The sequence below is a fragment of the Plectropomus leopardus genome, chromosome 18, assembly GCF_026936395.1.
Source record: "Plectropomus leopardus strain MGB_pleo_1.0 chromosome 18, ASM2693639v1, whole genome shotgun sequence".
NCBI lineage: Eukaryota > Metazoa > Chordata > Actinopteri > Perciformes > Serranidae > Plectropomus > Plectropomus leopardus.
In genome coordinates, this window is record NC_142193.1 from 2,626,915 (window position 1) to 2,652,940 (window position 26,026).

At 36.5% G+C, this 26,026-nt stretch overlaps 1 protein-coding gene across 1 annotated transcript in view; it reads left to right on the forward strand.

The window, feature by feature from the left end:
* LOC121956668 (junction plakoglobin a) overlaps positions 1–26,026 on the forward strand; it is a 182,971-nt gene that overhangs the window by 144,091 nt on the left and 12,854 nt on the right. The window contains exons 11-15 of the mRNA XM_042505020.2: positions 13,780–13,932; positions 14,915–15,034; positions 16,229–16,379; positions 17,988–18,109; positions 21,697–21,739. Coding sequence (XP_042360954.1) covers positions 13,780–13,932; positions 14,915–15,034; positions 16,229–16,379; positions 17,988–18,109; positions 21,697–21,739 — 589 coding nt within the window. The remainder of the gene's footprint in view (positions 1–13,779; positions 13,933–14,914; positions 15,035–16,228; positions 16,380–17,987; positions 18,110–21,696; positions 21,740–26,026) is intronic.

Here is a 26,026-nt window from a genome sequence, read left to right on the forward strand (position 1 = left end):
ACTATCTAAGTGTACTATCCAAGAGGGAACCTTTATTAGCAGTCATTTTAAAAATACAAAACTAGAATTGAAAATTTACTTTTGAGGTCTTTCACAATATTACTGCAATGTGATTTTTTACAATTTTTTTAAAGAAATTGCCAAGAGGGGACCTGGAAGCCTTGAGCTTACGCCTGCCTATCAAAGGTGGTACATCCATATACTTCAGTCAAACTGGTTTATCCTGGTTCTCTAACATATAGAGTGCTTCTTTTGCACTAAAACTTCATTTGTATCTTTAAAAATGGGTATGTAAACTTTATTGCTTGCAATATATCAACATTTTTTGTGATAATAAATATTACAGAAATAATACTTGCCAAAGCAAAGTATATCTTTTAAAGAAGGCTCCCATAATCCTGTGAATTCAGTTTTATCTTACTATTTACTGTTAATAACTTTATTGTTGTCTTTGTTTTATATATGTATATATATATATATATATATATATATATATATATATATATATATGTATATTTAGACCAGACCAATTGTAACTACCAATGTATCACCAAAAATTCAGAAAAATAAATCTATAAACTAGTAACATTATACATAAAATGATCAGCAATATAATTACTTATTTTAATAAATAATATATTTATTTTAATTAGTTAATCACTATAAAATGATTTAACACAAGTCTGTGACTAATTCTTAAAAGCTGTTTGCTTCCAAAAGAAAGAAATCAAACTGTGACATGACAGATGAGCTTCAGGTCCAGAGAAGTCAGTATGCGTTTCTGGATTTTGTTGAATCTGGCTTCTCACTTAGCATAGTAGAGTCTTAAATTGCATTTATAGATGCAGTGATGAACTGTGTTCACTGTCAGTGGTTTTCAGTGTCCCCAAGCTCATTTTGTGATATCATGTTGGTATTTAATGCAGTGCAGCTTATGGGTCAAAGGTCATGGCCATTCATTTTGGTTTTTAGCCTTGTCCTTTTATGCAGAGATTTCTCAAGGTTCTCTAAATCTTTTCATGCTATTATGGCAGATAGTTAATGGATTTGAACAGCAAATATCTTGTTTTGTAATGTATTCCTTTGTGTTCACAATAGTTTTTCAGTGATGGATGAAACACCTGTGTTTGTTAGTGTATTTTAGCATTATCTAATTCTAGACCCCATTCAAAGATGTTTGTTTTTTAATGACTACAGTCTGTAACACATACTACACACACTGGCATGCAGCATTGTCACAGTGCACAGAGAGTGTGCGTGAAGTGAAAGGCACATAATAAATGTTACGTTAAGTTCACAATGACACTCAGCTTTACAGGACTTTACATTCCAGTATTGTAAACTGAAACTTTTCTTTAGCACTTAAAGTTTAACTGGTGTTAGTGTTTTGATGGCATTGAAATGGTGATGAGCCACCAACAACTCATCTCAAAACCATCACAACAGGATACACATCTATGAATGGGCCTTCATAAGTCGACTTCTGTTTGTACTCTTGAACTTTGCACTCTAAAAAAGAAAAAAATGTCCACACTCCATTTCCTTTTGTAAGAAAAACTAAAAAGGAGTTTTAAATTAAAATTATGTAACATCAAACTTTGACTTGACCTTTAAAATTGTTCAATTTCCAAAATACTTTACTCGACCAGTTTTCACAAGTAGTGAATGTCAATCAAGTTTTCAAATATACTTGTGTTCTCAGTCTGTACTTAAAGAAATGCAACTTGTTTGTTGGTGCACATTACAGAAGAAGGTCCACCTTGAGTAGGATATAATGACATGAGTCCACTGTTGGCTGGTGTACATATGTCACAAGTTCCTTTCTAGATAGCACGGAGTGACATTCACACTCAACCATGTAAAGCACATACAAACATATTTAATAATACTTGTGAAAAAATCTCATCTGAATAATGTTACATTTCTTCTTCAAATATGATTTGTTAGTATGTTTGTGTAACAGAATATAAAGGCTCAACTTTAGTGGCTGGCTTAACTCTTTTTATGGCTTGATACTGTATTAATGGGAAATTATGCCCATTTCTAAATACATACATATTATTTCTATGATCTAAGGCAGTCTAAAAACATTAGTAAACATGGGCAACTCGCTCCCATATCCAAAAACTGGAGTGCTTGTGATGTCATGTGATATAAAGTGTAGAGTTGCTCCATTGACATGAAATTGTGAAAGATTTTCTAGATGACACTGAGAACAGCCAGAACAAATGTTATAAGTATATGGGAACATTTTCTGTTACAGAACTGACAACACCAATATAATAAAGTTCATTTGGGTTTATGGGATAATAAACATTCTGTTGGTCCCCAAAATTAGGCTCTCGATGAGCAGAAGGAGCAGCTCCAGACTTTATACTTCATGACATTACAAGTCTGAGACTTCTTTCTCTAGTGTCTAGATCAGAGAGATATCACACATACTGGCTGATCCCTTGGCCATGGAAAAACATACTGGAATTCCTACTTTAGATGTTCACCTTTACAATGAAGGGTTTCCCAGAAAGGACCAAAACGATATAAAGGTCAGCATAACAGTATTTGCTGATTAATCATAAAAATAGATTTATTATCAGACTTTACTGGAAATTCCCATTAAGAGTTATTATAAGCACAGGATCTCTTTACAATGTATGTGTGCTCAATTTATATGCATAAGAATGCATTTTCTTTGTTGATCAACATTACAGAAAAAAGGGCCACACATATAGAATAAAAAGCGACGGTGGTCCCAAGTTGGCTGGTACATAATGACACAAGTTCCCTTGATAGGACAGAGTGATATTCACACTCCACCATAGATTAATGAAAAAGAAATAGAAAGGTGCATTTTGTAAAGAGAAAATATCTAATACAAAAAAATGTATCTATTCAGTAAAGCTTCTCATTGTTTAGTAAATTGGCACCAGAAATGTTGCCATTGTAGCTTTTTAAAATAAAGGCTATAATGTGAACACAATTATAACTTGTCTTAATATTCACTGTGACGTGACAGATGAGCTCAGGTCCGGGGAAGTTGGCAGTGTTTCTGGATTTTGCTGATATCTGGCTTTCACTTTGCTATAGTTAAGTCTTAATTTGCATTTATAGATACAGTGATAAAACTGTGTCCACTGTCAGTGGTTTTTAGTGTCCCTTCGAGCTCATTTTTGTGATATCCTTCAGTCATGTTGGTATTTAATGCAGTGCAGCTTTTATGGGTCAAAGGTCATGGCTATTCATTTTTGGTTTTTAGCCTTGTCTCTTTATGTATTTCTCAAGGCTCCTTTTCATGCTATTATTATGATAGGTAATGGATTTGAACACCAAATATCTTGTTTTGTAATGTGTTCCATTGTGTTCAAAATGAATAGTTTTTAGTGATGGATGAAACACCTGTGTTTGTAAGTGTATTTTAGCATTATCTAATCTAGACCCCATTCAAAGATGTTTGTTTTTTAATGACTACAGTCTATAACATATACTACACACACTGGCATGCAGCATTGTCACAGTGCACAAAGAGTGTGCATGAAGTGAAAGGCACATAATAAATAATATATTAATACGATAAGTTCACATGACACTCAGCTTTACAGGACTTTAAATTCCAGTATTGTGAACTAAAACCTTTCTTTAGCACTTAAAGTTTAACTGGTATGTTAGTGTTTTTGATGGGCATTGAAATGGTGATGAGCCACCAACACCTCATCTCAAAACCATCACAGCAGGATACACATCTATGAATGGGCCTTCACTAGTTATCTTCTGTTGACCCCATTCAAAGAGGTTTGTGCAACCCAGAACTAAGTTTTTATTATTGTTATATCTATTTTTGGTTGTTTTTGATAACTATAGTTGGTAACACATAGAGTTGTAAATTAGTTGGCAAATACAGGGCTGGTATACAGCATTGTCACTGCGGCACAGAGAGTGTGCATGAAGGCATGTGAGATTGCTAAAATAAGTTTACATTGACACTCAGCTTTACAGGTCTTTACATTCCAGTGTTGTCAACTGAAACAACTCTTAGCACTTAAAGTTTAACTAATGTTAATGTGTTTCTGATGGCCATTGCGTTAAAAATTCAGACAAACAGAGCCACTGAGAGCCAAGATGCCCTACTGCTTTAGAGGGCCACTTAATAAATAATTACCTTTCAATTATTTCAGTGATATTACATACATGTGGTTATTATGTCACTTCCCCAGCAGATGTTTCTTCACGTGAAAACATGTTTAACTCCTTTTTTTGAATAGCTTGTAGTCAATTGTGCAATTGACGACAAATGTGGAATTCTGCTTGTATTTCTACTCTTTACAGTTTAACATTATCTTACCCAACATCCACTTGTTTAACACAGGAAAGAGGAAAAAGCCATGTTTCAGCCAGATACAACATCTAGGATATGAGAAGTAAGCAACCCTGAAGCCCAATGTGTAATGTCCTCACGACCATAACGACCATCGCCAGCTAGAAGAAACCATCCTCGCACTGCAGGGAATCAAGGCCTGACAGATTTTCACAGGCTGACTTGCAGAGAATCAAACCCCTCACCCACTGCAGGTCACTCACTTCTCAGTGGCAGCAGTCTCCACTGTTCAACACTCAAAGTTAGATCTGAGAATCATATGGGTGCTGGTCACTCCACCTCTTCAGTGTAGAAGAAATTACATATTTTTGTCCACTTCATCAACTGAAGGCCAAGTAAATATAAAAATATATCTATAAAACTGTGTGTGAATGTAACTGTATGTATTTCTAAAGAATGCACAAAGCCATTGAATCAAATGTACATAGATCATACAGAGATGAATAACATTTTTTTCACACATATGAATACTCAGCCTCTTTTAGGGATGCATCTTACTCCATAAATGTGGTAATTTTACGTGTCGGTATCATCTTTCTGAAGCTGGCAATACTGTATTATAGGCATCATTAATAATTTGTTAACTGACTGTTAATTATACTTTTGTCAATACCCTTGATAACCAATGAAGAAATGATAACTAATTAACTTTACCCATTATAAGTAATGTTATAGATTGTTATTTTATTAGTCAAATACCAAGACTTATACAGTCTTGTATAAATACATAAACTAAGTATTAATGGTTTCCAACTAATTTGTAAAACCTTTGTAAAAAACAAAAAGTAAATTATACAATATAAATATCTCTTGGATAGATAGACCAAATATTTATAACACTTTGTTAACTATTAATAGTTGGTTTGAAAACTGTTTATAAACATTGTTTGGATGGTTTCTATAGTTGCAAATCAAGTAATGGTAATAAACTGTTAAACTGTTAACAAATACCATGTAGCAGATCTTGAAATACTATTTGGAAGACCATTATAAAGTTGCAGTTGCTATTTAAATCTTTTGAGTCACTTAATAAATAATGTCTTTCTAAGCACTTTGTAAGGTATACATACATGTTTGCCCTTCATTAAATTTTTAATAGGTTACAAAAGTTGCAAAACAACAATAACTCCACTACATTTATCTTTGGCTCAAAGTTGCATGTCAACATTGACTTTCTGTTCATATATGTGTTTAAAATGATAATCACACAATCAGGACACAAACATGTACTCTTTTATGTAGCTCACCCATAAAACATTTAAAAGGGCCAAATTAGTTTTACTCCATACAATCAATAACCATTGACAACATTTTAACTATCTAAATAATGTTTGTAGATGCTTTTAGAGTATCTAATTTCTGTAGTATTGTTTTTTACCTCTTTTAGTTAAAACAGAACCTTTTATTATAATTAGAATAATGAAATGTAAACTTGAGGCAATAACTGTGCAACATCAAAATGGTAGGGTCATGAAATAACAGATGTAATCATTAGGTAACTGAATATGTTCAACTACTTAAATATCCATATAATAGTACAAGTTTTGAAAAAAAAAAAACAGTATTTAAAATGGGAATTAAAGTGGAGAATTGTATGCCTACTCCGTACAATTTCAGGGTGTTCTTCCCAATAATCCAGGGATGTTGTACTAACCAAGATAAGCAGTGTGTGCTACTTTGTTAAACCCAGGATGGGGGAATAAGCCACGTTTCAGTCAGTCTAAATCAGATACAGCATCTTGGATATGAGAAGTTAGCAACCCCTTAGCTCATCGTGTCATGTGCTAACGACCATCGTCAGCTAGAAGAAACCATCCTCGCACTGCAGGGAATCAAGGCCTGACAGATTTTCACAGACTGACTTGCACAGAGTCAAACCCTCACTCACTGCAGGTCACTCACTTCTCAGTGGCAGCAGTCTCCACTGTTCAACATTCAAAGTTAGGATCTGAGAATCATATGGGTGCTGGTCACCCACCTCTTCAGTGTAGAGGAAATTACATATTTTTGTCAGCTTCATCAACTGAAGGCTCATAAATCTAATAATATATCTATAACACCATGTGATTGTTTACTTAATAATGCAGAGCACCACTGAATCAAATGTTTAACATCTTAGAGAGATGAACAACAATTTTTTCACAAACAAATGAATATTTAACCTCCTTTAGGGATGCATTTCTGCCCATAAATGTGCTGATAATTTTACATGTCAGTGTCATCTTTCCTAAGCTGGCTGTTAACAGACTGTTAATTTTCACTTTTGTCAATACTACTTGATAACTAATAAATAAATTGCAACTACTGATGGTATCGCTGATACACTGATACACTACTGATGGTATATTGTTAAACTGTTAAAAAATACCATGTAGTGGATCTTGACATATTATTTGGGAGGCCATTTTAAAGTTGCATTTGCTGTTTTAAATCTTACAGTCACTTAAAAAATGCTTTGTTTATGACCAAACCTTTTAAATTTATATCACTGCAGCTCAAATGAAAAGGGTTCAGGAGGTGAAAAATGGACTACATAAATTCAACATTACAGATCAATAACAAAACCTATGTTACAAAAACTACAATAATCCACCATGTTTTTTTCTTTGGCTCAATGTTGCATTCTGACATTTTATTTCTGTTTCCTGAATATGTTTAACATGATGATCAGATTCCATCACTCTTACTCTTTTAGTTTTGTTTTACTCCTATAGTTGAAACCAAACCTTTTATTATGATTAGAACAATTAAATGTTAACTTGGCACAATAAACTATGTAACATCACAATGGTTTGCCATGAAATTCATGTAATTATTAGGTGATTAAATATGTTCAAATATTTAACTATCCAGTAAAAAAGTACTACTTTTGTATCAGTATTCAAGCTTAGTGGGAATTTGAGTGGAGAATTATATGCCCAATCTGTAAACTTTAGGATGTTCTTCCCAATAATCCAGAGATGTTGTACTAGCTAAAATAAGCACTGTGTGCCACTTGCTTAACCCAGGACAGGGGACAGACCCATGTCTCAGGCAGTCAGAGTTGGATGTAACATTCTAGCTAATATAAATTAGCATCTCTGAAGCTTAATGTGGAATGGCCTATTGACCATCATCAACAACAAAGAAACCAACCCCCACACTGCAGAGAATCAAGGCCTGGCACAGAGCTGCACACGCTGACCCCTCACCCTCTCCAAGTCACTCATTTCTCAGAGGCAACCTTAAAGGCACATAATGGGTGCTGGACACTCCACTCAGTCAATGTGGGAGGATTGTTTAATGCTTACATCATAAACTAAAACCCTTTAAGGAATTTGAAATTCTTCATATAAAACCAAAACTGTGTTGAATAATAATAAGTCCCTCTGGTCACTGCAGCATGCACACAGAGAGATGGCAAATCATTTAATCCAATACAAAATGAGTAGTCAGCCTCTGTTAAAGACACAATCCATAAATGTGCTGGTAATTTTGCATGCCAGTACACCCATTTAAAAACTCTCAGTTCCCTCTCCTACAACAGAAGACTTTAAAGGTCGTACAGCAGACAATCCAATCCAAATCTCTCAGCGTTATTTTTTATTTTACTTGAAAGTGAATCCTATTTTGATCCTAGTTCTGCAGTTTTTGTATTGTTGGCTGTTTTATATTTCTTTTAGTTGTTTTAGTAGTTGTAGTTGTTTTGGTTTTCTTTGAGATCTAGTAATGTGTATATACAATTTTGTCTGTCTAATGCAGATTTAAGATTAATTTAAAAACATTGGAGAAAATATAAACAAAAACAAAACAAAACAAAAACAAGAAGTGTCATTTTTGTACAGGCCAAGAGGGGACAAAGTGTGGACTGACTTTCCTTTTTAGAATTTAAAGTTAAAGTACAGCCAAAAGTACAGCCAAAACCTATAGAATTTGAAATAGTTCATCTCAGCAGTTGAACAGAGGGTTTCAGAGGTTAATCATTCCTCTAACTGACTTATCCCTGTAACTGAGACAAACTGATTGCTCACAAAACCTCCCATATTATAAATACCATTAAAGATTGCTCTAGTCATTTATATCATGATGGGTTGTCAATGTGTTTTCAACACAAGGTAAAAAGGAGCACACTCTTAAACAGCAACTCAAAAACTTATTCAGGTGCACGATTCAAAAAGCAATGTAACGAAAAACTAAATGATATTTCTATCTCCAATTCCCTAAAAAATAAATAATTTTATTATTACATTTTTGTAAGATTATTTTCTTTTGAACAATAATGCATCTAACTTTTTTTCCTATTTTGTCATTTATCCATGTTGAAATGGGAATGTCACTCTATACTATATATCTAAGATGGAACTTGTGTCATTATATACCAGCCAACAGTGGACTCCATGTCACTTTATACAACTCAAGTGTGGACCTCTTTTCTGTAATGTGGAGCGACAAATAAAATGGATTCCTATAGATGGGCACATACATTGGATTTCAACCATAACAATAAATGCCAAATTAGCTGATTCCTGTGAATTCTGGGAGACCCTGCAATTTTGTCAAATCACTGCAACTATACAGAATTCTTAACTATTTAAACCGGTTAAAATCTGATTTTCACTGTATGTCTGCCCACAACTAATCCACTCAGTTCCTCAGTTGCCCTAAGTATTTCTGAGTGGCTCTGATGTTTTACAAAGAAGACTTTGGACCAGCAAAGCTATTTTTAAATTATTTGCTTAATTTTATGCAAATATTGGTTATGAAAAGGCATCTTTTAATGATGAGGAAACTTTATTCCTTTTTTTAAAAAAATAACATTTTTGTTTTAATATTCTTTTCCCAATAGAAAAAAAAAAACTTTAAATCCTCAAAATAAAAACCTAAAACTTGTATGGCATTTTTTTTGCTTGTAAAACTGTTAAATGGAAGTTTTGAGTACGCCCATACATATTCTCAAGTGATGCTAGCTACGCAAGATGTATGCAGATGTGCCTCAGGTTGTCTGGCTGTCTACTGACGATAATAACATTGCTTGGCTCTGTCCGGGTTATGTTCTCATCTCACATCATCCTGCCATGATCCAGATTGATGCAGGTATGCCAAAAGCACTGACAGAGGGAATGTATTTGAAAAGTTAACAATGAGAATGGACTGGGTAGCTCCCTTTTAAACACAGTGTCAAGCTATAAAAATGGTAAAGACATCCACAACGGCTGAGCCTTTATATTCAGTTACAAAAATACATACTTACAGATCCTTTTAGAAGCAAAAAAATTACATGATTTAGTTTAGATATATTTACAAGTAACTTGTGTCATTATGTACCAGCCAACTGTGGACCCCTGTTGCTTTATACTACACAAGTGTGGACCTCTTTGCCTGTAGAGTAGATCAGCAAATAAAATGCATTCCTGTGATTATAGAGAGAAAAAACATATGTACATTGTAAGATTGACAGAAATCTAGTGCTTTAGTGCATCTAAAAACTCAAAGGAGTTTTTTGGAGGATTGAGCTAATCTCAAGGTTAAGTTAAATTTGATAATAAACTAATTTAAGCAATTCATTAAAATTAGTAAAGATCTTGCTGGTATTTTCTCTCCACATTTTCTTCCTACCCTTATTATTATTATTATTATTATTGTTGTTGTTATTGTTATTTCTCCTTTCTTTAGATTTAAAAATATTTCCTTGCCTCTGGGGAAGCCGTATTGTAAAACAGTGTCAAGCTAGATGGTTAAGCTTCATCCACTAAAACTGAGCCTTTATAGTTTGTTATAAAATATTAGTTATAATTATAATAATCACAGTCATTGTAATCATAGTAGAGGACTAATTTTGGAATTATATAGGTGAGATTCTTTTTGTGTAAGTCCTATCTATCTCATTTTATTTATTCTTTACATGGTGCTGTGTGAACGCCACTCCATGCTATCCAAGAGGGAACTAATTGTCATTATGTACCAGCCAACAGTGGACTCATGTTGCATTATCCTATGTTTGGACATGTTTTCTATAATGTGCACCCACAAACAAATTACATTTCTATGCGACAGACTGAGAGTGTATATTGAAGTATATTGAAAAAACTGATTGACATTCAGTGCTCGTGAAAACTGGTCAGGCTGCATCGCTAGGACTGAACAACTTTAAAGGTCTAGTCAAGGTCTGATGTTACATCATTTTACATAATTAAACCTAAAAAGAAAAAATCTTACTGCTGATCATTTTATGTAAAGGTTTATTCTGCTTGGATTATAGTTTTCTTGCTTTTTTTAAGGCTCTAAAATACTGATTTCTCTCCCTGCCTTCTGCAGCCCTTTATTTTAATACAGTATAGAGCTTAAAACTTATGAAATCACCTAAAGCCAAGCCTTGAATTTTAATGCAAAGACTAATAACAAATCACTTTTCAGGAGACTGGTGTCTTTATTAACCCTATCATGCTATTTGTATCATATTTGATACATTACATTCTGTGGCCTTCATGTCACCCACATTAACATTACTAAAGCCTGTTTAACGGCCCATCTGCAGTCTGAAAGGCTGCTGGGGAGAGGAGTGTTAAAAGCGACGGTGTGAATGGGTCGCTCTCAAATACCAGCTCCAACCAGGAGGGAGAGCTCTGAATATGGATATAAACACTCACACACACTTTTGGTCCCTCTTGGCAAAATCTGAAAAATTTCACCAGAGGCCATAACACATGATTTTATGATGATTTAGAGTATGTCCAAGGGGACTTAAAAATGTCCCCTGTTAGTTTTGTTGCCCCTGTTGGTGACTGTGTAACGATGAGTATGTTCCCTGTTATATATATGCGCGAGTGCACACACACACACACACACACACACACACACACACACAGACACACACACACAGTACTAGTTAGTAAGATACATTGTTGGTTTGGTTTAGAATGCATGATTAAAAGGAATATAAAATGTATGAATGCATAAATACCAATTCAAAATTGCACAAGCCCCTACACTTTTACATCTGCTCTCTGTCACTCTCTATTACTGAGTAGAGAGAAATGGGCTCTTTCCATTTTGTCCCTCTCTTTCCTACTCATGAACACGCACTCAAGCACACACACACACACACACACACACACACACACACACACACACACACACACACACACACACACACACACTCCCTCTGTCAGACAGCCTTGCCAGCTCAGCCAGATTATATTAATGAACTGAGGTATTGGAGTTTAATGATGTGGAGTGGAGAAATGGACAATGTGACTTTATAAGGAGGCTTTACAGAGCCGGAGCTGGTGAGAGTCAGAGAGGGATGCGGAGGAGGAGGAGGAGAGGGGGATGGAAAGGAAAGTAGCAGTAAGGGAAATAGGAAGTTTTGCTAATAGTTTAAAATGTCCTCGTGATACTGTGCCATTGTGTTTTCAGCCCTGTGGCTGTCTATGTGCGCATCTTTTCATTTGACCTAATCAAGAATTGTTTATCTTTAATTTTTCAGTTCTTGTTGATGCAATTCCCCTTTTTGGTTCAGGTGGCAAAAAAACAAACCTTTTTTATAATCGAACAATAAGTGCAACAGTAGTGTTGCCCTCTCTGATGGCACCACTGTTACCGCAGAGGCAGAGTGGAACTGAACACATAGTGCCAGCAGAAGCAGAGATGAAGGGATCCTTTGTGAATGTGGAAGTTATTCACTCTAAAAACAAGTTTTGTTTTTTTTTTTTTGGTCTAACTTTTATCTGAATGCAATCTCAGTGACTAGATTTTCAACATGGAACATGTTCAACAAAATTCTGTGGACAATTTTGTTGCATAAGTAACCTAAAGATAAAATTATTTTCATACACTGCAGTGTTATTGCACAAATCTAAAAACGAAGTGGATTTAAGTTGGTGCTTGCTATTAAACTAATAATTATTTACAGGATAATTTAGTTGTTCCACAATAAAGCAAAGACCTATCACACACTCAGTGCTGTCTAAGAATATACAAGGATTTTGTCTAAAAACATTTTATGAATTGAGTAAGTTATTTGAACCAGAAACTATCTGCTCATCTTTCATAACTTAACATTAGTGATACCTGGTATTACACAAACATATTGGTCAGTACTGTGCAGGGTCTAGATGTGGTATGGCATTTAAATGTTGACTTTTTGTAACATAATATAACATAGCCGTGGTTTGCAGAAATGTACTATGCAAAGATTTTACTCTTTTTTTCTTTGTGGTAACAGAGTTGTCTAACTGCTGGAAATATATATTTGTGAGAAACAGGACTTTTGTGTTGTTTTTTTTAATTTAATCTTATTTAATCTTGTTTTGTTTTCTTCACTTCTTTTTTGTTTGTTTTTTTCCAGCTTTATTCTACAAATTTATGCTGTTGACTTTCGGGTCAAAGCCCTTCAGGGAACTATGGAGCATGTGCAGAATGCCTTGATCAGTTCAGGCTGGATTGAGGCGTATACATGAAAGAGTAAATCGACCCCTAGCCACATTAACTAGATGTGTGGGTCCGACTTGGTGCAGTTTCAGTGGAACTAACATCTTTACACATATTTTAAAAGTACATTTTAAGTAGGACAATAAATTAACTTTTTCTGACAAACTGAGTGTCTATTCCATCTTCGCCTTCATTGTCTTAAAAGTCAACCTTACAATCATGTGAGTGTTGAACACTTGTGAGCTTGTGTCAAAGGTTGAATTTGGGCACATCATAGCTCCATGCTCACTGGACCATATTTGTGCACGCAGAGCAGAAATGCTCCTTCCCAATTATGCTTTTCTGCTTGTAGACTGTTCTGTGTGCTTGCATCATGTGCATGTGCCTGGTTTTAATGTATGCAGGTTTTGAGACTAATTAAATTCCATAATGTGGAGTCATTTGATATTCAGGTGATGGGAATAATTACTTAGGTCATGAAAATGTTTGGACCTAAAAACAGAGCTGTGGAGTAGAAACTGTCTTGAAATCTTTTACATAAGAGTTTCTTCCCCTTTTCTAAATTTCACAGCTTTTGTAATTTATGAATTTTTGGGGAACTTTTCCAACATAGTTTTCATTGATGCTATTTCCTCTGAAATGTCTGCGGCATTATAGACTATGCATGTATTGCTTTAAAAGTAAAATCAGAGCACTGAGCTCTCATGGCTGTCGGGATGCTGAGCGTTGGCCCAGCTGCTGTCTCCTCAGCAGTGTGCGAGTGCTCCGTCCATGGAAAGCTGTTAGATCTTTTCCCTCTCATCCCCATGGTTTCCTTTGATATGATGCATCACACACTGGTTGGTAAACATGAGTGGAGTGCATTCAGTTTGCTGAAGTTCCAAACAGTAACTGGCAGTGCCATTTGGAGGCTCCACATGTAAAGTTGCCTTTAAAGCTGACCCAAATAGAGCCTGGAACGTCCTGTTGAGAAAGGTCTTTGATCTGTGTCCTCTCCTCAGGCTACAGTTGGTCTGATCCGGAACCTGGCACTGTGCCCAGCCAATCAGGCGCCGCTGCGGGAAGCAGGTGCTATTCCACGATTGGTCAACCTGCTGCTGAAGGCTCATCAGGACACACAGAGACATGCCTCCTCCGCACAGCAGACGTACCAGGTCTGGACCATGCACACACACACACAAACACACACTTGAATTATGGTATAATTGCCTTATAGGGACATACCAAGAGAGAGCAAAAGGGAGTTAGTTACATCTTGATAAGTTCTTCTACAATGCTTGACTACACTGATGTCCTCATAATTTGGTGAGTAATGAACTGTCCTCAAATACAGCTCATTCCAACAGATACATACACACACACACACACACACACTTATAGTTACTGTGTGCCTGAACATGCATTATTAATTAAAACTCCTCATTATGTGTACAAACAGATCTTAAACACTGCATCTTTGAGCTGGACTGAAGCATTTTTGTCACCGTCTCAGTTACCAGTTAGGTAATGGGCTGTATTTTTTCAACACCATGCGCCTTTTGCTGAAGCAAGCCTGACTTTTCTATGATAACGAAGTACTCATCAACATTGGGAGAAGTTGTGTGGGGCTTGGACTGAATGGACTATGAGAGTGTTGTCCCCACCAACAGCATACACCAACTAACCAGCCGACCCTTATCTAAAGTCCAATCACAGAAGAGAATAAAGTGAATGAGATGTGATTGAGGCTCACTCAGCAACGGGAGATAAGAGACTGCCCTGCGCACATCTTCATAGAGACATGGTTAACCCCTAACATCCTAGATCAAGCTATTGCACTGGATGGGTGGACCTTGTTTGGAGCCATAAGGACACAAGACTCTAATGCAAATTCAAAAAAATGCTCTGCAGGAATTAATGATGCCATCAGCAGCAACATGCATGAGCAGCTGGATGGAATTTTCATAGTAGCTGCTGTTTTTAATGAACTCATCCTTCCACTCCAAAGATATAGCAGGATCAAGGACAAATGTAATTTTGTTTTTTTTAAGTGACTAATAAAGTTATCTGTTCTGCTCCGTTCAAGGGGAATTTTATCTTTCCTTATTTCTTTTTTTGACATCTCTGCTCCTGTCTTTCGTCTGTCTCTGTTTTCAGGATGGCGTTCGTATGGAGGAAATAGTAGAGGGCTGCACAGGAGCGCTTCACATTCTGGCCAGAGACCCCATAAACAGAGGAGAGATTGCCAGCATGCAGACCATACCCCTATTTGTACAGGTACACTCACATGCACACATGAAGACATCAGGCTGCACAAATTACAGAAACAGCCGACATCACATCAGCACCATGAACCTGAGGACCCAGGTTGTTTCTGCTTTCTTCTTTAACCTTGTGGGACTCTTTGACTCTTTTTTTTTTCTTTTTTTTAGAATTTTGGCTGTGTTTTCTGTTTAATCTGTGAATTAACAGCTCAGCTCCCACAATAAGTCTAAAATATGACAAGTAAACAAAATTGTTACAGTTATACTGTTAACCCTTTAAAACGTGGATAAACATCACTATCCTTGTGCTGCTTTCAGACACCTTTCACAAGAATTTAACCCTTTGTACTTGTGTTGGTGTGATTTATTAAAAAAAAAAACAAACATGGAAAAAAGCACTAAGCAACTTGAAATGTTTCAGAAAGAAATTGGTAGATTTAGAAAATTCTTTTTTAAAAAGCTCAGAAAAAAATTCTAGGGAAGAAAAAAGAAAAAAGAGAGGAGAAAAAAAACTGTATTGATGGCTAATAACCAATATCATATATTTCTAATTATGTTATGGGATTATTATATTTTTTAAACACATTTACAGATCTTTTTGTTTTTACTTCATTAATTTTGTCTGTTTTTTTCCGGTAATTTTTTCATACTTTTTAACTAATTAATTGCAATTTTTTGGGTCATTTCCTTTGTTGCTCTTTGCCTTCTTTCCAAGTTTTTGAAGGATATCAGGTTAGTTTGCTCAGGTTTCAAAGGGTTAAGTGCAAAAAAAAAAAAAAAAATGCGCTACTGAAACCAATTGAAACTGCATTTTTTTATCAAAGCATAAAAACATGCATTTTATTATTTCTGGGTGTCATTCTGGGCTTTTGCCTTGGAATTTGGAATTTTTACTATTTTTCACCTGATGACATCATTTTTAACATAGTATTTAGCATATGGAGAAAATACATGCTATTTTGTGTGTTTGAAACATACTGAAGACTAGACAATTTTGCACAGTCACACTGTCACACTCAAGTCTTCAGGTTGGACTTATCTGTAAACAGTGTTTTGAACACACCACACAAACAATAAAGAAAATGAGTAGGTGTCTGTTTTAGAACTAAGACTATAGGTACTTAAGTTTTGTGACCGAAAATCAGTTCATAAATAATCTCTAAAAATACATCCCAACCTCTAAGATCCCAGGTTTGTGTGTGTTCAGCTCCTGTACTCATATGTGGAGAATGTGAAGCGAGTATCGGCGGGTGTCCTATGTGAGCTGGCCCTGGACAAACAGTCTGCAGAGCTCATTGACGCAGAGGGAGCGTCAGCACCGCTCATGGAGCTGCTGCACTCCAACAACGAGGGAATCGGTACGTCTCTCTTTACTTTGCAACTCAACAACTCGATATTGCCCAGTGGGAGCTGTTTTATGCAAAGATGTTTCAGAATAATGTTAAATTAATACCTACTGTGATCAAATATAACCTTAAGTAATAGAGTGAGCATTTTTCTGATACACATTGGACATCATGCAGCAATATTATCTTAAATTTCTGTTATATTTTCTCTTAATTTTCTGGTAAGAGAAAATATGAGAGAAGTCAACTCCAGATGCATCAAACGCTCCGAACCATTCAAATCTGCTCTGATCAGGTGTGCTTGATGATGAAGCCCACTGGTCACCTGTAAGCACAGGTAACGGTCCCGAAACACTATATAAGGGCAGGTTTTGAGCAGTGTGCAAAGACTCTGACACAGAAAAAAAGCTGCAAGAAGAAGAGGAACCTAGGCCTACTGTTTAATAAACTTAAACAAAGCAAATTTGATTTCAGGGAAATGTATTCAGTATTAAAAGTAAAGTGCTCAAGCAAAAAGGGTTAAATAAATTAAAGAAATCAATGTGTTCAAAATCAGCAATGCCTCATACATATGGTGTATATACGATTATAAAAATAGTTGCCATTTAATTTTCTAATTAATCCACTAATTGTTTCAGCTGCACTTGTATATTTTTATTCTTTTGGTTTGTGCAGAAAAATCTTGACTTGAAAAGCAATTATCTCATAGTACTGTTGAAATGTAAAGTACAATATTTCCCTCTGTAGTGCAGTATAGTAGAGGTAGAAAGTGGCATGCGATTAAAATACTCAAGTAATGTAAAAGTTTCTCACATTTGTACTTCAGTACAGTACTTGGGTAAATGTACATGATTACATTCAGCACCGGTCAGCAGAGGGATGCACAGTAACTGAAATGACAGTAAATAGATCAATGCACCAAGTACGGTAGTATCTCTTTAACCCTGAAATTTAATAATCCAGTCAGTTTGATTACTCTAAAACATTGTCTAAATTTGTTTAAATGATATTCATGTTTCTTTTTAATGTTCCTCAAAAACTTATTTTTCCTTCTGTTGGACAACAATTTGTGGCCTATGAAAATGAGATGTTCTTCTCTTATCTTACTACGAGTGCTTTTGATCTGAGTTGAAGCCACCCTCTTTCATGTCTTCAATTTGTACACAACCAAAAAAGCTTCTGGGGTGCTAATTCCATCTGGTTCTCCAAAAAAGGGAACATGTCAACTGCTATATTCTGTATGTAATATAGTGATTATAGGATAAGTACCTCATACAGTCCCAGTGAGCTTGAACCCCAAACCATTCCTTTAATGTATAAAATATGGAATGGCTTTTTCGGGGTGTCTTTAGAAAATGACAATATAGATACATGGAGGCAAGTGCCATGTAATTGCATGTTAGGTTGTTGAGACTGAATGTTGAAATTAATTTGGCTCATAAATGTTGTTTTGAATTGGATTATTTTATGCAACCAATTGAAGTGACAGTGTGGAAATTAGTGTGGAATTTGAAACTAAGGTTTTAGAGTGCAGTAGTGCATCAGAGAGGACAATTGAGTGCCTGACTTTTTCCTTTTAATCTGTTCATAAATGACTGTTTTGTGGCTTTTTTTCTGTAGCCACCTACGCTGCAGCAGTGCTGTTCCGAATTTCGGAGGACAAGAGTTCAGACTACAGGAAGAGAGTGTCAGTGGAGCTCACACACTCACTCTTCAAACATGACCCTGCTGCCTGGGAAATGGTGAGAACTCTGTCCTTGTGGATCAAAGCCTTAACCATCGAGTCAATTTTTAGGAGAGGTACCAGTTTGGTTGCTTCCCCCCAAGAAAAAAAATAAAGAAAGAAAATTAAACACTCATCTCCAATTATATTAATTACCATGAGTATGTACAACAATACAGTATTATATTATGACTAGCAATATTCTGGTTAAGCTGTATATGATCTAATCAAATTAATAGAAAATAACTTTCGATTCTTGGTTTGCTGGACTACATTATTCTGTATTTATCACATAATTGTAATTAGCAGGTTGGAAAAAATAATTATGGATCTGAGGTACAGCCCTACACTGCTGTCCATCTTACTGTTTCACTCACATTTTTTTGGGTCTAATTTCAAAGCCTCTCATTGGAAAGAACACACATTCCACATGGAGTACCACAAGGTTCTATTCTGGGTCCACTACAGTTCAACCTTTATGCCACTGGGGCACAGCACAGTTTTTATTTTGATTACAAAGCAGATGACAGCCATCTTTGTAGAGGTATTTGCGCCAATGATCAAAATCCCATTTCTCCCCTTGGAAAATGCATCACAGGAAACTAATGGTGAATAAAATTTTCACCAAATGAATCAGGGCTAAATGGAGTTCCTTGCTACTGGTCCACTAGAGCAGAGGGGAAAATGTGCCCATATTTTACCAAACATATATGTAAGATGTATTATCAGATCACTGCCTGTTATCATCAACTCTGATCTAACTTTTTTCCTTACAAATAACATACAGAGAGCAACATTCTTTAATTTGAGCAATATGATTTAAGCTACATTGAAATGCATTTTCTGCACTCCCACACAAGTGTTTGCAGTTATTCAAGCGTGTTAAAGCCTGTGCTTTGAATTACCTTACATTATCCTACAACATTAGGTAGGGAGAATAGCATACTCAAGTAGAAGCAATGCTATTTTAAATAGGTCCCACATGTTACCCTGTAATGTACCTAGATCAGAAGAAAAAGTAGGTCAATTGAGTAAAGGTAAAATTAACTTTTTTTTTTTTTTAAATGAACACTCAGGTACACAAAAAAAAAAAACAAATTTCTTTCAGTGACAAGAGTAAACCCATAATTGTTTCTTCCACCACTGCCAAGGTTAGTTGTCCGGGCTTAAAAGCCACCTGAAGTTAAATGTCAAAGCTTTTGTGTGTTGTTGTTTTTGTCTGCTAAAGCTACATATCTGACCTGTAAACCACATGTCCAAACCCCAAAATTTTGATTTTGGATTGTGTCCCTTATCTTTTTATTCATCTGTCTGTACACTGTTTTTGTCAGTTTTTCATCTACATAGACAATTTTTGTCCATGCAGCCACTCAAATTGCTTAATTTTAACCATATTAGCATACATCAGCATTTTGTCAAAGGCAAGGGGTCATATGGGCCAACAGCCAACTACTAAACATTACAAGAACCACAGACTTAGGGCTTAAAACCCAAATTAATTGTTCTTTTAACCCTTTAACCATTAAACCATGATATAATAGCCAAAAAATGAAAAAAAAAAAAAAATTTACATATATGAAAATCATGTTGTTGTTTTGGGTTTTTTTAAAATCTTATTTGATACGTCAGCTTTTGATGGCAATTAACTGGTAACAAAAAAAGTATTTTTTTTTAAACAAAAACATACATGTTTTCATTGCAATTGGAATACTTAAACTCACCACCACCACCTTTTTTCACCTTTAAAGTTTCTGTTCTCATTCAGGCAAAGATGGACTTTATATTTCCCTCAGAAAACCTTATAAGAAAAGCCGTCCACCCAATTAATGTCCAATGTCTCTAGTTTGCACTTGTAAAGTTTCATGAGGCTGTGATTATCCTAGAGGTCACAGTAGGTCATTTTATACAGTGCGGGCAAGATTGCATACAACAGGTTTTTCAGAAAAATATTGCCCTTGTGGATGACATGGAGGTCACAGGCATGTATCAAGTAGGATACAAATGGCATTATAGTGTAAAAGTTTCCTCCTAATCTAAGTTGTGACCTCACATCTTATCCTGCATCTTATTGTTGAACAAGCCACCAAATTAGCAGTCACAGGAAAAAGTACACTGTTAACCTTTGCCAATGGCTTGTAAGTTAAAGCACGTTTGTGTACTTTTGTACTTTGTCCCTTGTTCCCCTGCCAGTGCTCAGCCTGCCAGCTGCTGTCAGTCCTACACAGTCTTTACCCCCCTCCCCCCCTCCAAACACACTCACACAGTCCAGAGAGGCAGTCTATGTAATTGGTCACACAAGTGACAACACCTCTTAGGGAGAACCAGCTGTGTTTACTTGTTCATCTTTAAGCTTTAAGTTAAGCACTGCAAATAGAGAGAAAGGGACAAAAACTTTCAACTGGGTTAGAAAACTTAGAAAACAGAGAGCAGCATTACATCTGACAGACATACACGCACACACATACATGCACACATTTCTGCACTATGATTTCATTTGTGTACTGTATTTCACCTTCAATTCATAGCACACACACCTTTATAGCTGTATGCATATACAGACACACTTCCACTTCTTAGACATCTAACATGTACGCGCGCACACACACACACACACACACACACACACTATTCTCAGTCTCTCAGCGCAACACACACAGTGTCTCTCCCTCTGTCTTTATTTTGCTCCCTATAGGGTTTTTCTGAGTTTTTTTCTTGTTTTACAGACACATGCACGCACACAAGCACACACACACACACACGCACGCATGCACGCACGCACGCACGCACGCACGCAGGCACACATATACACATACGTGCAGGCATATACATATACCATCGCCACCATCTGGTGTACATCCTTTCCTATGCATACTACAAGTGTTCCTCCAGACGAAACAGACAAGAGTGAGAGATATGAATGCTAATACTCAGATTAATACAACCGGCCTCCTGCCTGTCCCTCAATAAAAAAAACAAATCTATTAATCCTTACTGGGATAATGTTACATTGTCGCCAAACCCCAACTATCATTGTAATTCAGATAATTGAATAATGTCTATTTGATTTTTGTAAAAGAGATTATTTTAATAATCCAAGGGAAAAACAAATATCTTGTTCTGTATATTTTATAAGCCTATAAAGCAGAGACCCAGTACTTTTGGCCACAAAGATGTTAAGTGGTAAAAACAACAAGAAAAAATATGAAAGAAGCTTCAGGAGGAGCAACTGAGGAGGGATCTCTCCCACAGGATGGACAGATGTGAGATTGAGTTTTTCGTCTGCTTATTTTTCTTTCTTTTATGTTTGGTCCACACAAGAAATATATAATTTTTTTTTGTTTAGCTACAAGACAGCATTTAAAAAAAAACTGTTTCCAAGTTCGTGTTCTTCCTCTACTGTTTTCCTTTCTGAGCAGTTACAATTAGTCAGAATTGTTCTATTCAGTCAGTAGAACTGGTGGGTAAGATTTGTGTTTTAGTGTGTGCCCAGCTCCATCGCCCCTATGATAAATACTTTATTGACCTGTCTACTTTAGACAGTTTATTGTAGACATTGCAGTGTACAAAGTGTGTTTTTTTAAAATCTCTGTCTGTATTTTTCTCCAGGCCCACACTGCAGTTCCTTTGGAGCCTGCATACCTTGCTGATGGTGAGTACTCCCCAGACTATGTTTCAAGGCAACTACAAATACAGATATTTTCCATCTCTAAAACACTTAATATGGCAGTAAAACTTAAAGTGAGCATAACCACAATGTGATCTTGGTCTTACTGAACCACAAAAACACACAGCCCAATTCCAGTCTTAAGAACCTTTGGAAGGGGTTAACATTACGGGAAGAGGTGTGCTCCTCACTAAATTATCTAACTGTCCCACACACCATTTTAAAAGGATAGTTTGGATATTCTGAAGTGGGTTTTTCTGAGGAGCTTATCCATAGTCTGTATATCATAAAAAGTCGATGTCTGTTGGAAAGTCCCCGGTTTGGAGAAGCAGGCTGAAGATAAGCAATGGACTCCTGTGGAGGGGTCAGCAACAAAATGTATTGTAGTCACACCAAAACAAATACCCAACAAAACAAAACAAAAAAGTGAACACTACAGTGTTTTCAGAGGGTGACTTCAGATTCACCAGAATCACACGATAACACAAATTAACACAAATGGACTCACTGTGAGGCTGTTCCTCAAATGTTCCCGCCTCCTAGGTAAAAGTAAATTATACATATATTCACACGTGTCAACACACTGTATACTGTAAATTAATTCATTATCAGCTGATTATCATATTTAAAATCTAGTGGCTTAATAAATAAATAAATTTTAAAATGCATGTGCGTCAAGGCTTTTGTATGCCCTCAGGCTTTGCATTGTGTATTTTCCTGGCATCAAAATCAAGTAAATATCTTGGCCACATGTCAATATCCACGGACCACTGGTTCTACGGTAAGTCAAAAGGATCATTGTCGAGTCCAGCTGCCCTAATTTGAGCAGATAAGGGTTTGTTTTACTCCCGGTTTCGTTGTTTCCACTGCTAAACTCCGCCAGGTTGATGGATGTTTTGCCACACAGTCCGACTGAGGGGGGCGTGGTCCGGGGGGGAAGTAATGTCAGTGCATACCCTCTATAGAGAAGGACCTTGGTGACGGCCCAATAGCATGATCTCTGTGTAAAAAGGGCTATTGTCTAACAACTTGCAGTTGTTTACAGTGTGAAGTAAGACGAATATGTGTAATGGAAACAGCGCATTGATTAATACATTAAAATAGATTTGAAGACTGTGAACAACAGAGACAGCTAATCAGTGCTGTGTCCTCCATTCATTTATACTCTAAACCACACACTATCTTTGGTTCTTCTTCCTTAGTATTTTCCATCAAACACAAGTCCCCTGCCGCGCCCTCCCTCTTCACACCTTTCGAAACTTCAGAAAAGGTGGAGAGAGCTTCAAACACACCACACAGGCTCATTAGACAGAAGTCTCATGGGAAACGGATCTGTCAACACAGTAGCAAATGCTCAAGACACAACAAACAACACTTTGTTAAAATAACGCTGGACATCAACATGCACAACATTCAGTCAGCCGGCATGCACACACACGCGCGCACACACACACACACACACACACACACACACACAGAGAGAGAGAGATAATATTAGTATTCCTGTCATATAACTCCTCAACAGCAGGGCCACGGCTGTGCTCGCACACACACACACACACACACACACGTCATGAAGCAATCATGCAGGTAGGTTCCCTGCTTTTGACAGAATAGACAAGGGCCATGAAGCTACTGCACCATCAGTGTGTGTGTGTGTGTGTCTACATACATACGTATACTTTGATTTCACACTAACATTGACAGTGATGTCACCAGTGTCAAACTTCAACTCCAGCCCGTGATGTATGTAACTCCCAGCAGGGGACTCTACTGGGAGGTACATGTCCAAAACTCGTTGAAAAGTTACCCAAATCTTATTTGCATAAATTATTATTACTTTTTTGGGTTTTTTTTTTTTAGATCTTTAGGTAAGCAGAGGACACTAAAATCCAGTCCAAAATGTTGTGTGTGTGTTGAAACTGAACGGTCTCCAGCAGAGAGACAACAGCAACGCTGGCAGCATAACACTCGACTCATTAATGAGGAGCCACTGTGACAGAGAGAAGCAGTACGTGTCATTTGTCCTTCACTTCACAGCTCACTCTCTCTGTCTCAGTTTTCTCCTGCGATGATGATGATGATACACCATCTGATCAGAGCTGACAGATCTTAGATCCACTCGTGAATTCAACATTTTACACGGTATCGAGGTATTGTATAAAAGAGTATTTAGAAATCCTGAAGGTAAGATTCGCAATACAATTAAAAATACAGACACTCTTACAGAAACGAGGACGTTTAATTGGACTGCTGTCCTTGTCCCAGTATGCAATCACCGGGGGAGATTTGATTTATTGATGGGAAGTATGTCCGACTTCACCGAGGCAGGTGGAGATGTGCCCCTTTCAGCTAGTTGCAATAAATCTGCATTATTTATGTAATATTTACCAAATCACAGTCACAACTTTACAATAACTTTGGGGTGTGCATATAACCAAGAGTAAACTTTGCCTTCATTGATTAGTTTTAAGCCACACAAAATATTAGTATAAGCGTAACCTCAGCTACATGTTCACTGTAAATTTTGCTTTGACCAAATCTGATCTTGTAAACTCTTAAAAGACAGACACGGTATGCAGATTTAATACTGTTACTACAGAAATGAGAAACTGCAAAGTAGAATTTGTAGCATATTTAAACATCAAGGTGGCATCAGCATTAGTATTGCCATAAATTTGCAGAGATGTCTCAATCTGATCCTAAGGGTGGACATCTGGACCAATCTCAGAAAATGACTTTTATGGTGCACATCAGGTATAAATTGTCTAGTGTGTTTGTGTTTTTTAGCCTTTTTAGGCTTTTGCAGAGCTCCAGGCAGTGACTATTTAGTCACATTTTGTAACCTCAGAGCGCCAGTGCAACTTGGAAATATTTGCAGTCTATGAACTGGAAAGCTGTTAGTTTGTTTCCAGCTAGCAGTGGGTGAATCTTCATACCATCTTTACAGTTACACTTCTGTCGAAATGAGTTGGGTCCTTCAAAATAAAAGCACCATGGGTTCTGCTTTGATTTATTTGATTCTTACAATAATAATTTTACTATTACTACTAGTATTAGAGTACTTTATTTAACATAACATTATTTTATTCAACTTAATTTTAACTGTAGTTCATGTAACTTTATTTTATGGCAGTACTTACTTTATTTGTAACTGTGGCTCATATAATAATTTTGTATTTTAGTAGTTTTCAGTAGTTTAGAGGAGATTTCACAATATTGAGATATATATTGTGTATTGTGATATAGCCCTGAAACATCATATTATTATTTTAAAGCCATATTGCCCAGCCCTAGCATGGACAAAAAAGTGGAAAAGAAAAAAGGGGAAGTTTCTAAAATAAATTTAAACAAAGGAGAAAAAGAGCAAATAATCAAAGGCAAAAAGCAGAGGACAGCTCTCCTCCTCTCTCTCGTCAGTTTTTCTCCCCCCTCACTAAATTGTTCGTCTCTCATGAGCTCTGTGTGCATACTTTGTGCAAATCCCTCCATCTCACCATCTTTAATTAATGCTCAGTCTTCAGTGTGTGTGTGTGTGTGTGTGTGTGTGTGTGTGTGCGATTGAGAGAAGGGTTTTGGTCCTATTTAAAGCTGAGATCTCCACGTGTCATTTTCTTCCAGACGCTTTATCCACCACAGCACGCATGAGAAGGCACGCACACACACACATGCACACACACACACACACACACACACACACACACACACACACATCAAACTGTCAGTAGTTGGAAAGGAGGCCGATTGAAGGTGTGTTTCACAGTATATTATGTCGGAGCTGAATGAATTCATTCATTCAGTAATTGTAATATTCATCCTCATGCCTATTAACATGTTTCACTTAAAAGGGACAGTTCACACTAAAATCGAAAATGCAAATTTTTCCTTTTATCTGATATTTTTCAGTCTAGCTACTTTTGGTGTGACTTGAAGTGTTGGAGATATTGGCCATAAAGATGTCTGCCTTTTCTCAATAAATTGAACTAAATGGCTTGTGCTGCTTAAAGCTGCTTCTAAAGAGAAGTAGCCACTGTAAAGTTGTCACAGACCTCTGTCTTCTGGTTTCGTGTTTACCAGCCTGTCTGTGATGTCAAACAGACACAACAAAACAACCCCCACACTCACATACTAACCTGCTGCAGCGCCGTGTTCACAGCTCTGCTTTTTGGGCAGTGGAAAATAAGTCTATAACCTATTTTTAGCAGGTTTATCCATGTTTGAAAAACCTGCGTGCATGCACTAATTTTGGTGGAAAATGGGTATACTGAATAC